Source organism: Pleurodeles waltl, chromosome 9, assembly GCF_031143425.1.
Source record: "Pleurodeles waltl isolate 20211129_DDA chromosome 9, aPleWal1.hap1.20221129, whole genome shotgun sequence".
Classification (NCBI taxonomy): Eukaryota; Metazoa; Chordata; class Amphibia; order Caudata; family Salamandridae; genus Pleurodeles; species Pleurodeles waltl.
Genome location: NC_090448.1, coordinates 514,844,102 through 514,862,665, shown reverse-complemented (window position 1 = coordinate 514,862,665; position 18,564 = coordinate 514,844,102). Strand labels below are relative to the sequence as shown.

The following is an 18,564-nucleotide window of genomic DNA, read 5'->3' as shown; positions in this document are numbered from 1 at the left end:
TGCAGCCACCACCTTGAGTGGCAATTATACCTGAGAAGGCTAGTTCTAGGAACAGCCTCCGCAAGAGCCACTGCGAGTGAGGACACCGCTGCAACCAATGTGAGTACAGAGAAAAGGGGAATCGCTTTTGCTGAGGGAATAACCTTACAACGCTGGCAATAGTTTTCCTGACACTGACCATGCAGGACAGGTGGGATGGGCACTGGAAGCACAACATACCAAGGAGGGCAACTAAAATGGCATATACACAGACAATGGAGGGAAGGTGGAAGGGGGCCAGGGGCAGCAAGCTGACCACACGGTGCTGGTAGAAGGGGCTGTGGCATAACAAAAGACCATGCTTGGCAAGCAGGAGGGTTAGTGGCAGCACAACGGCCATGATGGAGGAGAAGGAAGGGCATGCACAAAGGACCATAGACGACACAAGGGATGGGTAGGTCCCAGACACAGACAACAGAGGGCAGAGGAAGGGGCTTCACAAGGGACACCACAGGGTAGGCAGGAGGAGTAGTTGCAGCACAACAGAGCATGGAAGGCAGAAGGGAGTTGTGCATGGACTCGGATAACAAAGGGTAAGGATGAGGTGGCTGGGGCAGCAAGCTAACTGTTCAGGGCAGGTGGGAAGGGCAGTGGCAGAACGTGGGCCACATAAGGTTGTAATGAGGGAGCACAGACAATAGATGGCAAGGAGGTGGGGGGGCAGGAGCAGCAAGCTTGGGTGGGGGCAGCACAGTGTCAGGCCAGGCCCTGAGTCCAACCCTCTCCCCCACCGTGCATTGCTATGGGCATCTTGCTTAACGTTAAAAAAAAACTAGAAATTCACTAGAAAAACAATTGTTATATGGACATTATAATTAGGAAATACAATTTTAAAAAACTTAGAAAGTCACTAAAAAACAAAGGTTACAGGGACGTTATAGTTAGGTTCAGATTTTACACGCACAGCAGTGCACAACAGGACTTACAGTTTGTTCACACTTGGAGGGAGCTGTCAAAGCTCCTGCCACGCGAAAGAAAACTGCTGTTTCCCAAGATTGGCACCTCTCGAGATTGGGAGCCGGTCCTGTTGGGGGCCATTAATGGCTCCACCAGAGGGCCAGCATGACTCCTTCCTTCATTTAGCAAAAGGCCAGCCCCTGTGAGGTGGTGGTCCCCTGGATTCTTCCATCGGCACCAAACGTTATTGGCAAAACAAAAAATGTTTTTTTATGAAAACTAGGTCCTAACTGTAACTATATATAGGCATTTATATATATGCATGATATATATTTTTCAGTGAAAAAACAAAGGTTAAGTATAAGTTACTCTACGTCACACAACTCACCTTTATGACATACCTCTCCACTGCAGTGTGGCGTGTTGTACAGTGCCTTAGATTGGAGGTGCATAGAGTTCAGTGGCGTACAGTAGAGTGGCATGTCACAGAGTGGAGTGGTATGTTGTTGTGTGGACTGGCATGGTATTGAGTGGAGTGGCATGTTGTAGAGTAAAGTGGTGTATTGTTGAGTGTCTGTTGTCCTAATTTTTTAAAATCTCCTTAGGTACAGCGGTGCGTCCTAGGTAGTACCACAGTTCTCTGTAATATATAGAACAATAAAAATATTTTTCCCTAAAAATTGAGACTTTGATAAAGTGCCTCATGTCCTTTTATAGGTTGAATACATCCTAATAACCTGTATCTGCCTTAGAAATGCAGAACACAGACAAAGCGTGTTCTAAACAGTATGGCTCCCTTTTAATTTTGCAAGGGTTTGCTTTAACCAATAGTATGGTATTTTGTCATTTTTGTCATTGTGTTGTACTGCAGTATACAGTGAAATACTACTGTATACCATGGCCCTAATATATCATACATTTTTGTCCCTTGTTACTAAAAAAATACTGAACCGATTTTCAAGAAATAGCAAAAAGGATCTTTTCCATACCATAATCTGTGTTCCTACCAAAGTTCATGACAATCTGTTCAGCTGTTTTGCTGCTACATCATCTAAAATGTCTTTGGAGAATGTATTGGTGGAAAAACGTGTTATGAGACCCTGTTATTTTCTTTGTTCCCCATTAACTAATCACCACAAAGGTTTGCATGATCAACCAATGTGGTCTGCATTGTTTTGTTATGATTCATCAAATGGTGACAAAGTCATTACCTATCAAAAAATCAGAGGAATTCCTATTAGAATCCTAACTATAACTGCAGAGTGACTAAACACATATAGCCACACAGAGTATGGCTGGGTCCAAACTGAGATGTTATTGACTGCAAAATAATGATGGACTGGGATGCAGCCCGATTAATTACCAGTGGATGGGAATAACTCAAGCATTCCCATCTATCACTTTTTTGTATACTATAGTGTGTTGTCCTGAGTGGGAGGGTCTGGGAAGGGTATGTCCAGTCCTGGGTCAGTGCACACTGTGCCACTGGAACTAATCTATACCTAGCAGATGAGTCCTAACCAGGGTGCAACCGGTCCAAAGTTGCTTGTGTTTTGGTTCCGCGAGGACCTGACCTAACAGTTCGGGTGGGACTATTCTCATTCTGCAGGGTCAAGACTGATTTGTATATGGCTGGGTTCAAACTGAGATGGCATAGTGTCCAAAATAACGATGGACTGGGATGCAGCCCGAGTGATTGCCAGTCACTGAGATTACTTGAGGCATGCATCCATCACTTTTGTATATACTTCAGAGTCATGCATTAGGTGGAACTGGTATGCCCAGATGAGGGTCCTGTGCACACACTGGCACCAAGCTATAACTGGCTGATGAGCTCTAAATAGGGCAAAACCGGTCCTAGGTTGCTTTTGTCCAGGTTCAGGGAGGACTTGTTATGGCAGTTCAGGCTAAACTGTTCCCATTGGAGCAGGGTCAAGACTGATGGCATATGTCTAGGTCCAGACTAAGGTGGCATGGGCTAATGGACTGTTATGCGGCTCAAATAATTAACAGTGGCTGGTATTAATTCCTGCCATCACTTTTTGTATACATCAGCAACATATATCTACAGCATCCATTCTAGGACATTAAAAGTTCTCCCTCTTTGTATATGTTCTTGTGGCATGTATTAGGATAAATCCAGTCTGCTTGTCAGAGTAAGTAACCACCCTTAAGGTCCTCTCCCATTATACCCTACGGTGCCTTGGAAGACCTGGTCTCGCCCTCTTCCACGGTTCCCGTGTGCTGGGGACTAGACCAGCTTGTCCTGCACTGGGCCCTCATGGGGAGCACCAACGCTCCCCCGGTGGGCCTCCTACACATACCCCCGTCAGGGATGGAAGAGGAACCCCCGATCCCTCCCCAGTGACGTCTGATGACATCAAAACATGTTCGCGTGCTGAACTCATCAGAGGTCACCTCCCATCGCGCTGGAAGCGTGCTGCTAAGCATTTCTCTTCCGCTCGGGAGGAGGGGACAGACAGAGACATCGAAAGAAAGGAAAGGCTTTTTCTTGCTTTTGATGTAATTCTGAGCATTTCTGTGCAGCAGAAATTCCCAGTAGACACCAGAGAGTTTTTATTTTTTTATTTACAAATGAAGGGGAGCGACTCCTTGGGCATTGGTCGCTCCCCTGGGGGGCATTTTATTATTAGGCCTTTTCTGTCCACCCCCCTGGGCAGACCTGCCTATATTGATTAGGATGATCTGCCCCCGCGTGGGGAGAAGCCACTAGACACAAGGGATTTTTCTTTTATGAAACTGGAATAAGGGGGGCAACCCCTTTGGCAAGAGTTGCTCCCCAGAGGGAAATGTTTTTACTAGGCCTTTTCTGCCCCCCTGGTGGCAGATCAGCCTGTATTAATTAGGCCGATCCGCCCCGTTGGGGGGAGCAGAAGCCACAAGACACCAGGAATGTTTTTAAATATTTTAATGAAATTGGCATAAGGGGAGCAGACCCTTAGGCAAGTGTCTTTTCCCAGGGGGCAGTAATTTTATTAGGCCTATTCTGCCCCCCCCGGGGGCAGATCGTCCTATATTGATTAGGCCGCAGAAGCCACTAGACACCAGAGATTTTTCTTTTTATATGTTTACATTGATAAGGGGAGCGACCCCTTAGGCAAGGATCGCTCCCCTGAGGGGGCAAATTGTTTGTAGGCCATTTCTGCCCCCCTTAGGGGCAGATCGGGCTATTTTTATTAGGTCAATCTGCCCCCAAGGGGAGCAGAAATGACTAGACACCAGGGATTATTTTTTTGCGCCAATTTCACACAAGGGGAGCGACCCCTTAGGCAATGGTCTCTCCCTTGGGAAGCAAATTTATTTTAGGCCATTTCTGCCCCCCCCTTAGGTGCAGATTGGCCTATTTCTGTAAGGCTCATCTGCCCTCCGGGGGGCAGAAGCTCCACCAGACACCAGGGAAGGATTTTGTTCAAAGAAAGAGGGTGGGGGAATGGACACACATAAATGGAGACAAATTTGTTCTGCCCACCGGTGGGCAGTTACCCCCAATCCACACCCAGGGGGGGGCAGAAAGTCTACTAGATTCCAGAGAATTAAAAAAAAAAAAAGTAGTGTGGTGGTGGCTACCAGCCAGTATGGGCATGGTTATGCCCCCATCCCAACTGAAGGGGGTAACCATCTTTCAGTTCTCCCCCGACACTAAAACATCCTATCCGACGGCAAGCAAGAGGACATTTGGCTATTTTGGGTTTTGGTTTTACATTTGGGCCATGAGAGCTTGGCTAACTCTCAAAATCATTCCACTTTGAATGGAGAGGGCTTCACTTTTTGGTCTTTGGGACGCTGCCATGTAGAAAAATCCACAAGACCTAGACACATCTGAATACTAAACATCTGGGTGAGTACAGGGTGGTGTGCTTCACATGCACCCTGTGCCATTTTCTTACTCACAATGACCTGTAAACCTCCAATTTTGCTGGAAATCACAAATTTTTCCCACATTTTTGTGATGAAACCTTCCGGAATCTGCAGGAATCCACAAAATTCCTACCACTTAGCATTGTTGCATCTATACCAATAAAAAGTCTGCCCCACTTGTCAGCCTAAAAATATTTTTTTTCAAACTTCCCTTTTAGATCCGCTTTGGTTCCCCCTCAATTTCAACATGTTTTTGGCTCTTCCCTGTCACAGGCACTTGGCCCACCTACATAAGTGAGGTATCATTTTTATCGGGAGACAGAGGGCAACGTTGGGTGGTAGGAAATTTGTCCCAGTGTGGTGATCCTACACAGAAATGTGGGAAAATGTTAATTTTTGTTGCTAAATTTGAACTTTTCTGAGGATTCTGGATAAAAAAACACTGGGGGATCCACGTAAATCACACCTCCATGGACTCCCTCAGGTGTCTAGTTTTCAGAAATGTTTGTGTTTGGTATGTTTCCCTATATGGCTGCTGAGCCCAGGACCAAAAACGAAGGTGCCCCCCCCCCCACAAAAACAGGTAGTTTTGTATTTGATCATTTTGATGTGTCCAGATAGTGTTTTGGGACATTTCCCTTCACGGGCACTAGGCCTATCCACACAAGTGAAGTAGCATTTTTATTGGGAGACATGAGGGAACACTGAGTGGATGGAAATTTGTGGCTTCTCTCATATTCCAGAACTTTCTGTCACCAAAATGTAAGGAAAAAGTGTTATTTTTGGCCAAACTTTGTGGTTTGCAAAGGATTATGGGTAACAGAACCTGATGAAAGCCCCACAGTCCTGGATTCCCCTAGGTGGCTAGTTTTAAAAAAAGCACAAGTTTGGTAGGTTTCCCTAGGTGCCGGATCTCTAAGCTAGAGATCAAAATCCACAGCTAGTCACCTTCCAAAAAACATGTCAGTTTTCAATATAAAAATGTGATGTGTCCATGTTGCGTTTCCTATCGCAAGCATTAGGCCTACCCACGCAAGTGAGGTACCATTTTTATCGGGAGACTTGGGAGAACACAGAATAGCAAAAACAAGTGTTACTGCCCCTTGTCTTTCTCTACATTATTTCCTTCCAAATGTAAGACAGTGTGTTAAAAAGACCTCTATATGTGAAATGCCCTGTAATACACATGCTAGTATAGGCAACCCGGAATTCAGAGATGTGCAAATAACCACTGCTTCTCAAGACCTTATCTTGTCTCCCATTTAGGAAATACAACTGTTTCCTTGATACCTATTTTTCACTCTTTATATTTCAGGAAATGATTTGCTGTATACCCAGTACACAATGAAAACCCATTGCAAGGTGCAGCTCATTTATTGGCTATGGGGACCTACGGTTCTTGATGAAACTACAAGCCCTATATATCCCCACAACCAAAAGTGTCGAGCAAATGCAACGGTATATTACTTTCAAAAATCTGACTTGCAGGAAAAAGTTACAAAGTAAAACGTGGAGAATCTTTTTTTATCTCAATTTCAAAATTTTTGTATTTCAACTTTTATTTTCTGTACCTTGTAGGATCTACACAAATGACCCCTTGCTGAATTCAGAATTTTGTCTATTTTTCAGAAATGTTTTTCTTTCTGGGATCTAGCATAGGTTTCACATCCATTTCTGTCACTAACTGGAAGGAGGCTAAAAGCACAAAATAAAGTAAAAATGTGGTATGTCCCAGTAAAATGGCTAAATTGTATTGAAAAATATGGTGTTCTGATTCAAGTCTGCTTGTTCCTGAAAGCTGGGAAGATGGTGATTTTAGCACCACAAACGCTTTGTTGATGCCATTTTCAGGGACAAAAACACATACCTTCTTCTGCAGCCATATTTTCCCTTTTTTATTTTTGTGAATTTTTTGCAGTATTTTGGCTAATTTCTTGGTCTCCTTCAGGGTAACCCACAAACTCTGGGTACCTCTAGAATCCCTAGGATGTTGGCAAAAAGAGAACACACATTTGGCATGTGTAGCTTATGTGGACAAAAAGTTATGAGGGCCTAAGCGCGAACTGCCCCAAATAGCTAAAAAAAAGGCCTGGCACCTGAGGGGGAAAAGGCCTGGCAGTGAAGGGGTTAAGATGATTAGTCTAGTGTTTTTGTTGTCCTCGTTGTGAATCCTGGTCAGTCCCGGCTGTCAGTCTGCTTCCCCACTTGACCAGCATGATTTAATCTTGTGCGAATAACGTTTTCTGTTCTTGGCCAGTATGATGTTATCCTGAGCAGATCAATCTTTCTGTACCTCAGTTCTCTTTTCTGCTAATTGTTTCAACTCCAGTGTTGTTAGACATAAAATAAAAACACTCAATCCCACTCATTCTAGAAATGCTTAGAGAGGATATGTTACTAAATGTGGATTATTCACTAAAACTGAAATCCAGACACACACAAATCCAATAAGACTCAAGTAACATTCTTTCTGGAGAGTGTAAATCGAACTGAATATTTTAAAGCAAGCCAGAAGTTATGAGAATTAGTAAGCAATTATTGTGAGAACCAAATTGGATTCAATTATGTTTGTACAAAGTGCCACATGTATACTGTAATATAATTATAGGTTGTTGTCCTCGTCCTGTCTCATGTCCGAAAGATGAAATCTGAGTCAGCCCTTTGAAGCTTGAAATAGCCTGTGCGACCTTCACGTGCAAAGGTTTTGCATCTGTTGACTCCCGAGCTGAGCCTTGGAGTAAGTTCATAAATTGCCTTCTAAAGTACATCCTAGGTTTGTCTTCTGATGTGTTTGTCTGTTCTTCATTATTCGTGAGAGTGGGAAAAGCACAACCATCAAGAGGCAATCTAGTAAGCGAAATAAATGATACTCATCCTTAACTGTGGTAAAGGATAAATATAGAAAAAAGGTATCAATACTTCATTGCATATCAGAATTCCTTTATATCGCAAGCCATGATTTTAAACAGAGGTGCAACTGGGTTCCTAGTGTGAGTCATGTCCGGTGGAATGAGGGGCAGGGGGTTGGTAATGCAAAATGTAAACTGACCCATTTTATTCTTCGCCCTTGGGATAATCTCGCGAACGTTGATCCAATTGCTAACTGCCCAGAGGATGTAATTCCGATTGCACATGCTTGAGTCACCATGAAGTCAACTGCTTGTCAATCAGTTTTCTCCAAAGGCTGCCAATGTATGTTATCTGTTTAGGTTGGGCTTCTGGGCTTCTGCGGAAGGTGCTGGTGAGAACCATTTGGTTAAGGAATTGATTGTTTTCCTGCATGTAGAAATTAGAGATTATTATTATTTTTTAAATATATAGCATGTTCTCAGTGTCATATGTAACTGCGATGGACATTGAAATAGCCCCACAACTGCAATCCAAAATTCATATTTGTATTTCACTCTTTCAACTTAAATATCCAAAATCATATGAGTGCCAACAAATCTAATTCCCAATCAGTTTCAGAGGTGAAGTTTCCTCCTCATTAGGGTAGCACCAGTATTTTTTCTAAAATATGTTTTCACAAATATCACCTATAAACCAGATACACGGTCTTTTAATAATTAACTCACAGTAGAAAGTTATCATGTTAGATATCTCACGCACATATCATTATGAAAGTTGACACATGGCTACTCTGCATTCGTACTTTTCCGAGGACCTGTATGGAGGCAGCATCTGGAGGATATTTAGGAGAAATCAGTGGGAAAAGTGTTTCGGAGTGTTGTAAAAATGTTGTTTCATGGGCGCATGAAACAATAAACAAAAAATGCAGAAGACAACATTTTGATGGACACTGCTTCTCGGCAAGGAACAGCCTGGGTTCACTCACGTTGCCAGAGTACATAAGTAGTAAAGAACTGCTTTGCAAATGCAAAGAAGCTTATGTTTAGAACACTGTTAGGTAAGTAACATAGGCTTGAAGGGCTTCTGTAAACCCCTCCTTTTAAAATGTTTGTTGTTGTTTGATTGTAATTGAGAAATAAACAATAATGGCCGCATAACTTATATTCATTTCTCAAATTCTATCAGGAAATTGTAGCTTAAATCGGTTACTAAAGTTACTTAACTTATATAGGGTTGATGCTGTATTCCATCGAAATTCCATAGTTGTTTGCGTATTTAGAGGGTTCTTAAATAACAGGATATAAACATTTGAACTGCAAGAAAAAGGAATAGCATTTTCCCTGAATGCAGTATGGATCATGTATTGTGCCGCTGCATTTGTAAGGACAGCATTTTAGTGCGCAGGCTTTGAAGAAGAGAAAGCGTGAAGTAGTTTGTAATCTAACGAATGTCTGTGCCGCTTTGCTGTTTCACGCCCCCCCTCCCTCCCCCCCACCCCCCCCCCCCCCGGCCCCAGTAAATGCCTCTAGTGAATGATACGTACACCTGGCTGTGCATGCTCAGCTAGTACAGCTTCAATTTGACACTGGTATCAAGAGGGGCCATGCAAAAACAGCCTCCTGCATATTAATACTGCTTTAAAAAGTAGTGCAAATCAGGATTCATGAGGTGGTTAATACATTTAACCCTTTCTGCCTCGGTTTCCGACATAGTAGCCCCAAAAGGCTTCGTTTGTTCAAGAACTTGGCAGATACTCTATACTTGATAGTGAAGTTGGCTGCAGTTCAGTAGGAGCATATCATGCCACTCTTTCTGTGTCAGCTCATCCTGCTGGTCAAGGTTTGCATCAATATTAAGAACAAAGGTCATCCAGACCTACATGGCATGCAATAAAAAATGATTTTACTACCCTAAGCACTCACTCTATGGCCCTGATTACAAGTTGTCTGGTGTTTTGTGAGCCCTGCATGAACCTATGTTTGCACAGGCTTCAGAATTACAAGTCGATTGATATTCACCACATCCAGTAAATGCTGGGTGCGTTAAATATCTCATCCTTTGTTAAATTTTGGCAGGTCATATCTGCTCGAATTTAAGTGAGGAAAAGTGTATGGTATGTACTGTACCATACTGATTTTGGTCCTTGCCGCACTAAAGTATGCATGTTTTCCTCTGAAACGCTTTAAAAGGTGCTATTTATCACAAGCACTAAATGTCATTCCCCATGGCATTGTTTATTTCTGGTACGCTAAAAAGCAAATGGATCCTGCCAAATTCTGAATCGGGGCATGTGTGCCTTCCTTAGCAAGCACTGAACAGAACACAGGCCTGAAATGATCCATGTCCAGTTTTAGTTTTAGGGAAATAATATGTATGAGTGCATGACATGGGATTATTGTACTGTTAGAATTAGCTGATTGCATGCATATACAATACGGTTAAAATCTGATGGAGCAGCCGTTCTATATGAAAGTACCTAGAGGTTACAGCAGTACCTAGGGGAGAGGACAAACATCTAGGACCAGTGGAATGATAACTGAAAATTTTGGCAACAATGACTGATTTTTTAGCTGCACATTCCTATCAGTTCAACTAGATAAACAAATGGTGCTCAAGCACCACACGCGTACCTGCTGCCAAAGTACATATACTGGTAAAAAATAAATTTCAACCAGTTGTTCACAGACCAAAAAATAGCTGGCGGAGCACACATATATCATAATTCCTAAACTTCACCAAAATCATAATATCAATGTTAAAGTATGTGTCAATATAGGCATGTTATCTAATTACAAAATATTTTATACAAAAAAGTGAAAATGGGTATGTGGTGAATTAATTCAAATCAATCATTTTATTATACACCAAAAAAACAGATGAATATCAAGACAAGACAAAAACCTAACAAACCCAAAATAATATTATAAATTTCATAAATGATAACCAAATTCTGATATTAAGTCACGTCTGTGACCAATTCATAAGAGGTCCAACTAAGAGCAGTCTTTGCTGATGTTAGCAGGATTCAGCCAGTAGTTGAAGTTGACAGTATTCAGCCGACACGTGTTTCGTCCTGTTAGAGGACTTTTTCAAGGCTCTTAAAATGAAATATAATCCATTTTCTTCTGTAATGTCACTAATACTTATAGATTGTTGTTTAGTAAGCAAGTATAGTCTGATTTTTTAGTCAGATTGATCCAAGTACATCATTTCAACAAGGCATTTCCATTTAAGTTTTGGCCACTTCTCATTTTAGAGCAACACATGAATATCCCTCAATGGCTCTATGCTCCGCAAGGTTATGCTCAAACCTCCTAAGTACGTCGTGTCCTTCGAGAAGCCAAAACTTCGGACTATACTTCAGAATTTGGTTATCATTTATGAAATTTATAATATTATTTTGGGTTTGTTAGGTTTTTGTGTTATCTTGATATTCATCTGTTTTTTTGTGTATAATAAAATGATTGATTTGAATTAATTCACCACATATCCATTTTCACTTTTTTGTATAAAATATTTTGTAATTAGATAACATGCCTGTATTGACACACACTTTAACATTTATATTGTGATTTTGGTGAAGTTTAGGAATTGTGATACATGTGTGCTCCGCCAGCAATTTTTTGGCCAGTGGAATGATATACTGATAAAAGTTTGTTAAGAAAGAGAAACACTCTGCTGCTTGGTGGAGGTTATGCTGCATAGGCTGCCTGCCTAGGCCAGACCTTGTATTCTCTCTAAATGATTCTCTCATTTCCATTCTACCAGATTGACATATATGACAGACCACTTTGTAAGAAAAATGTAATTACAATGTGTGCATATTATCAAAAGTTGGGATACTAAGACAACATATATACCTAACAAGGTTCCTCCCTAGGTAACAATACCCAGGTACCTAATAAGGCTCCACGTTAGCTAACAATAGTCACCGTTTCTTTAATATCACAAAGCAGAATTGAATCCCTACCTGCATATCATATAAAACAGGTACACAAGGATGACCCCAATCAATATCAGGTGCAGTGATTATGCATGACAGCATTAGAGAACACCCTGATATCATGTGAGAACAGACCTCACAACAATAGGCCTAAAACATATGTTGCCTGTCTTACATACCTACCCAGCAACAAACATTTTAACTTGCAAATAAACACAATTTCAAGCACAATTAAAACTCCAAATATTTTAAAACTGATATTACTGTGGTACTTGATCACAGTACTGCCACAGGCTGGAAGGAAGTTTGGCTGAATTTGACTATTTGAAAAAAGCTTAACATTCGTCATTTCCACGTGGAACTGAAATCAAGATTTGACCTTTGCGGTGCTCTGTAGCAGTATAAACAAAAAGAAAAACATGTTTTAACTCCTACTAGACTACATAAAAAGATAGATTTTTACCATAGTTAAACAAAATGTGACCATCCATCCAGATGTTCATCTTTCACCACTCATAAAAATCACTTCTTTTCACCTGAATAAAACATCCATTTCCTCCACTGTTGTCCACAACCATCCAAGGCCTGATCAGTTTAGTTTTTTTTCTCAGCCAGGAGTGAAACCAGAATGACTAAAGAACAGCTGAACTCTCTGGCTTCACCCAAAGGATAATATCCTCTTATATTTTGCAGTTCATGCACAAGAACCCCAGCAAGCGTCTAGGAAGTCAATCTCAAGGTGGGGAACGAGCAATCCAGCAGCATCAGTTCTTTCAAGAGATCGACTGGGATCTTCTGAGACAGCGGAAAATCGAGCCACCTTTTAAGCCTAGAATTGTAAGTCGATGTTGATAAGTTTTACCATTTAAGTGAGTTTGTGTCTTCTTGCTTTTCTGTCTGCCCCTATGCCTGTGACTGATGCCTTATTCAACCACTGTGCCCAATGCTGGATGACAGATACTCGGGTGTTCCTAAATTCATGAGCTAAGGACAGCTGTAGCTTTTGTTTGACAGCTCTGACCGGGCATAAACCATGACCGCAAGCAACATGGCTGCTCTCAGTCAAAGTGTAATAGGAGCCGCTAAGTTCTTGACTGTCATTTAAATTAGACTTGTCGACTTTGACAGCTCTTTCTTCAACACAATTTTAGAATAGCAAAACGTGTGCCTTTCCTTTTAACACTGTCTAATGCACTGCAGAGCGCTACCCCACCCTGACTAAAAGATGTTTACATGAGCTGCATGCAATGAAGAAAGTCCTATTTCGCAAATCTGTGGGCTGAAGTTGAATTTGGAACAGTGCCGACTAACCTACGGAAGTGTGCATTTCTCTAAAAATCTGATCTATTATTTGAGTTTGAACACACTATTGTGTGTTCAAACTAAAATTATTTACTGGAGTACTCATTGCTGGTGATTCCAGAAGGAATTTAAAAGAATACTTGTGCACAGGTTTCAGTCCCCACTGATTAAGGTATCGTCTGCTGTGAAAGGGTGAAAGACTTGAGTTGCTCGGTATTGCCTCAGTTGATTACGTTTAACATACTGTTTTGCTCTACATTACGTTTTACGAAATTAACTATTCCCATGATGACTGTCACTAAAAAAGGTAAATTCAACCAATTTAGGTAGAACACATTAATTTTATTACAGACAGCCAAAACGTGTAAAAAGGGTTTGGTTGTTATTGTGTAGGATGGGAATGGGAGACCGGAAGGAGAGGTTTCTTCAATTCAAGTGTTAATAAAAAGCACACTTAAGGTATAGTATTTTTATTGGCTTGAAAGGGAACTAGGGATGGGTGAATAATACTGGCTTCATTGAAGATTGATATGATGGGGTCCCCTAATTTAAAACTTTAAGAGTGTGCTTTATAGGGAAAACTATTTTGTAGGTGCCTTTGTTAAGGCATGTTTATTTAATAAATATTTCCATTTAGGCACTTTTCAGTGAATTTCATGGAGCTACAATATTTCCCAAAAAATTAAATTAGAAACAAAAGAACAGAATTGTTTTTGAAACTGTTCATTTTGCTAAGACATCTAATTAAGAACCTGAGAATCAAAGTTGAGTACCACAAATCTTTTCAACCAACCAATTGATTGCCCCTGTAGTGTCTGCAGCAGCAATTACCAGTGGCTAAATCAAGCATTCCACATATAATTAATCTCAGCCACTGGTAATTTGCAGGGCCGTATCTCAGTCGATCATTTTTTGCCCGCCCTGTCACCTCCATTTGGACCCAGCCATATGCAAATCACTCTTGCTCCGGTAGGAAAAAAAACAGCCTGAATTGCCAGGCCAGGTCCTCCGTGAACCCAACACATGCAACCCAAGACAAATTTCACACTGACAGGGGCTTCTCAGTAAGGGTGTCTTTTCACTCAGGTATAGCTTGGTTCCAAGCATCATTTGTTTGTATACTTCACTATATGCAGCAGTGCCATGGTTAATTATAAAAATGATGGCTCAGGGGGGAGCAGGATCAAGACTTATTTTTGCATGTGTCTAGGTCCAAAATGAGCTGTCATGCTGTGCAGAAAAACCATGGACTGGGTTGCTACCCCGTGTATTCACCACTTGCTGAGATTATTTCAAGCATTCCACCTGGTGGAGCATCTAGGTGCGCTCTAAACAAGGTCAATGGATCTTTTCATCCTAGCAGAAGAGGTAGAGACAAAGTCAACATGCACAATCAAATCAAACATTTACATTTACAGTATGACCAATTTGTATACACAAGGAAAACTCAAGTCAAAATAAAGGTAAAGGGTTTTATTACAAACTCAGACTCAAGTTAATATAGACAGTTCTCAAGACAAACTAAAAGTTGTATCAAAGTGATACAAAACATGAGAGCCAGAACCCGGTGTTCTGTGAATAAATACAGTATTTTCTAAGTATTTGCAATACATCTCAATTTTCCCAATAAGTCTCTAAACAGGTGGGGATCCCTTAAATGTACCAAGACCAATATCTCTTAGTAATGGGCTACAAGGCATGGGGACAAAAAGTAAAAAAGAAAATAAAGTACAAAAAGAATTTGGAAAAACGACATCTGGGGCAGGATAAAGGTTGATAGAGTTGACCAAAAGTAAGAAAAAAGGGAAGGTGTATTTTTTGCAGCAGTATCATGGATAAAGGCAAACATGATGGCTCAAATGACATCTGATATAGATTCACTTTTCTGAATTATGGCTCAAAAATATATGGATTGTTTCTCATCTGCAGTTTTACTGCTTTTATATTTTGTAATCTTCCATTGAGTTGAGGAGCAAATTCCACTAGGCAGTGATCCAAACCAATCAATATTGTTAACGCATTAGAAAGTGAAGACAAGTTGGGTGTTGTTTGCTATATCATAGAAAACCAGTGGATGTCCCTCTGCTTCCCATTAAGCTTCCTACATAGCTAATACATTATTTTAATGCTTGCCACTAAACACTAACCTTACCACTGAAAGTATGGAATTAGTAAAGCACCCTGCTAAGGATGAGGATTTTGTTACCCAACAACCTGATCTGTTAATCATTTGATTGCTTGTAATGTGAATGGTTTGATTGATCAGAATGTGAATAGTTTGGTTGAGTATAATGTGGAGTGTTGTGTTGATTGAAAGGTGAATTGTTTGGTTATTTGGAATGTGAATGGTTTGGTTAACTAGTTTGGGTGATTGAAATGTATAGGGTTTGATTGCTTGAAATGTGAAGGATTTGGTTTATTCAAATGTGAATGGTTGTGTGACTGAACTGTTAGGCACTCTATTAATCAAAATGTGAATTGTTCAGTTGATCAGAATGTCAATGGTTTGGTTGAGTGGGATGGGAACAGTTTGGTTGATATGAAATGTGAAGGGTTTTCTGATGGAAATTAGAAGTGTTGATGTGTTTGATATGTGAATGATGAAATAATGCAAAGGAACAATCAAAGAGTTGGTAAGCATATGCCTTATAAAGTGTCATATATGATTTCAAAGGGTAAATGCCTTTTGCCTCTATCCGGGTGATTCATGTTCATAATATGTATGAATTTATGGGATTAATGCAGCATTATACTGTTGACACTTGAATACAGACCCAATGAGCATTTCACAATGTGGCCTTTATGCACTCTAAACAGTTGAATAATGTATGCCTTTGCCTAGATATTATTTTTTATTTCTTATTATGTTGTTGGAAAACAATAAAAAGAAATTAAAAAAGAAATGTGAATCATTTGGTTGACTGAAGTTTGAAGGGTATAGATAATTAAAACGGGTAGGGCTTGGTTGATTGAAATGTAACTAGCTTTGTTCTGTGATGAAAACCTTTTTTGTGTCGGGCAGCATTTGAGTAAAGTGATTGAGTTTTACTCCTCTAGAAATAACATTTTTTTATTCTCATGGTTAATATTTACAATGGGAAATATTACAATCCAATTCAACAAACAGTGGATCCTACTTTAGAAACACAGAGTTCCAGTAGTGCTTTTAAAATTATCACACAAAGTATGGGTCATGGAAAATATTGTAGGCAAGCCAAACAATTCAGATGAGGCTAATGGAGGAAGTTGTTGAAAGAACAGCTTTTTTCTTTCAATAAATCCAGCATATGAATTAAAAATAAAATGTTAGCAAGGGGACCACAAATTCAGAAGGCAGTGAGGGCATGGGAATTCATTAAATACATTTTTACAAAAATTTAATTTGTAATTTTTATTTTCATACATCAAATCCTTTAACCTGTAAACAATTACAATGATGTTCATTCTCCCCTTTAAAATATCATTGGTTTTCAGAAACACTTTGGATGTAACTGAAAAAGTTTTACTCCGTTTTATTGCCAGAGCCTTGCTCCAGTATGGATACCTCTTAACTTCACCAGGGGGCTTAGAGAGGCCCACCGCACATTTAAAAACATTTTCAGTAAATTAATAGGGGGTTTACGATTATGGCACAAGCTAAAGAAACCAATGTGTGCCATGTATGTACTACTGCTGAATAAGATTATCAAAACTAAATGCATCTCAAGTACTTAATTTCGATACAGTTCTCTCTAGTAGCAACATTGAGGACAAAGGGCTACTGGAAAACGTGTGTTTTAAATGAGGGATGTGTTGGTTGGGTGGGAATTTATTTACATTTTAATTTAGTAAAGGAATGTGTGTGGTGAAAGCAAGAGAAAGCCACAAGAAACGCTTCAAAATGACCTTCAGACAAATCAAAACATGTTGATGTAAGAAAAAAAATTCAGTGAATAACTGCTTTTTTCTCCTTGCAGAAATCCAAAGAAGATGTAAATAATTTTGATCAAGATTTCATCAAAGAAGATCCAGTTTTAACTCCAATTGATGAAAGTCTTCTTCCAATGATTAACCAGAGTGAATTTGAAAACTTTTCATACACTGCTTCAGGGTAAAAACTTTTACCTCAACGGAAAAGGACAGTCTGGGAAGTGCAAGGCAGTTGCACTTGGACAATTCATTCTCGAGGAGTACATCATGACAAACTGACTTTTTGTCAACAGAACAATGCTGCAGGAATTCGAAGGCAGCCTTTTTGAGGAACTTGTGAAACATGAGATTTAAGCCATCAAATATTTATGCTGTTGAAATTTCAGTCGGAATGTGAATAGTATTTGCATACAGGAGGGACAACATGAGCTCTTTGTCTTCTCATGCTTGGTGAAAGCCTCCACAGACAGCGGAAAAGAAGGTTATGCTCATAAATGGAAACAGCCTTATAAAAAACTTGTTTTGCAAACTTTGCCTTACAAACTCTAGTCTGTAGGAAAACAATAAGCAGGGACATTGTCAAAAACAGTTTTCAATGTTCAATGCACTTTTATGCGTATACTGTTTTCAATTTGTGTGATTTTGTGGTGACTCAAAAATGGATCAGGTATTGGACGGATGAATTAGGAATAGATCATCCAGAAATTTGCAAGGAGAAGGATTGTTCAAATATTATCCGTCCGTTGGAATTGCAGTGTTCCTATTGTGCAGTAAGCCTTACAGCAATATTGTATCCTAATGTCTGCATGTTTGCAGAATTTAAATTACTCTTTTTTTAATAAATAAAACCCACATTCACCATATAAATCAGGGAAATCAGTAGACACAGCTCAGTTGTATCGTAGCAACTCAATCTCCTCGTTTAACTGTCAGACCTTTGTCACAATGTTTCTAGTGGCATAGAAAAGCCAAGTAGTGTGGACTTTACGCATGCAGTGGAAAAGCAGTATTTTATTATCGTTTAAATTTGAACACAAGAACCAGTTTTTATATTTGCATTCTATGAAATGCACACATGTGTGTATAGTTAGTCTTTCTTTCCTTTAACCCCAGTTGGTCTATTTGGCAAAATGGTGCCATTCACCAGATGAATTTTAAGTTACATCACACTGGTGATTCTTCCTGTGTGCACTTATCAAGTACAGCATAACTGAACTGAACAACTGTACCATACAGTGATGTAAAGTAAAAGAAGCATTGCCAAAGATCTGGCCCATAGATATTTGAAAACAATGATGTAATTTATATTTACTGTATATGATATGCACATAAATTAAATACCATATATTGGAATGTGGTATTCGCAATGTTAGGAGTAGTAAAAACTTTTTATATAGTTCCTTCTATTTACTTCTACTATACAGAGACATAGATACATTTTCTCCTAGCTCATCTTACAAAATGTTCTTACTCATGCGTTCCTGTGTGTGTATTTGTCATATTTTAATTCCTATAAAGTTATTTGTTTTTATATGCTGTTTTTCTACTCATTGTCTGAAGTCACCCTTGCAAAGACAGAAAATGGAATTTCTATGAAATGTTGTTTCAAATCTAAGACCCACATATGCTTTGCTGCCCAAATGTAAAGATTCAATTATCTTTTTGCAAAAAAAGCACATTTTGTGACTGTTGTCCCTTTGAGCCAGAAATTGAGTTATTCTTTTGGGAGAGGGCAATCTTACCTG

The 18,564-nt window shown here is 39.9% G+C and overlaps 1 protein-coding gene across 1 annotated transcript in view; it reads left to right on the top strand.

Moving 5' to 3' along the window:
- PRKCH (protein kinase C eta) overlaps positions 1 to 18,350 on the top strand; it is a 656,855-nt gene extending 638,505 nt beyond the window's left edge. The window contains exons 13-14 of the mRNA XM_069207402.1: positions 12,302 to 12,445; positions 16,867 to 18,350. Coding sequence (XP_069063503.1) covers positions 12,302 to 12,445; positions 16,867 to 17,004 — 282 coding nt within the window. The 3' untranslated portion in view covers positions 17,005 to 18,350. The remainder of the gene's footprint in view (positions 1 to 12,301; positions 12,446 to 16,866) is intronic.
- The last annotated feature ends 214 nt before the right edge of the window (positions 18,351 to 18,564 follow it).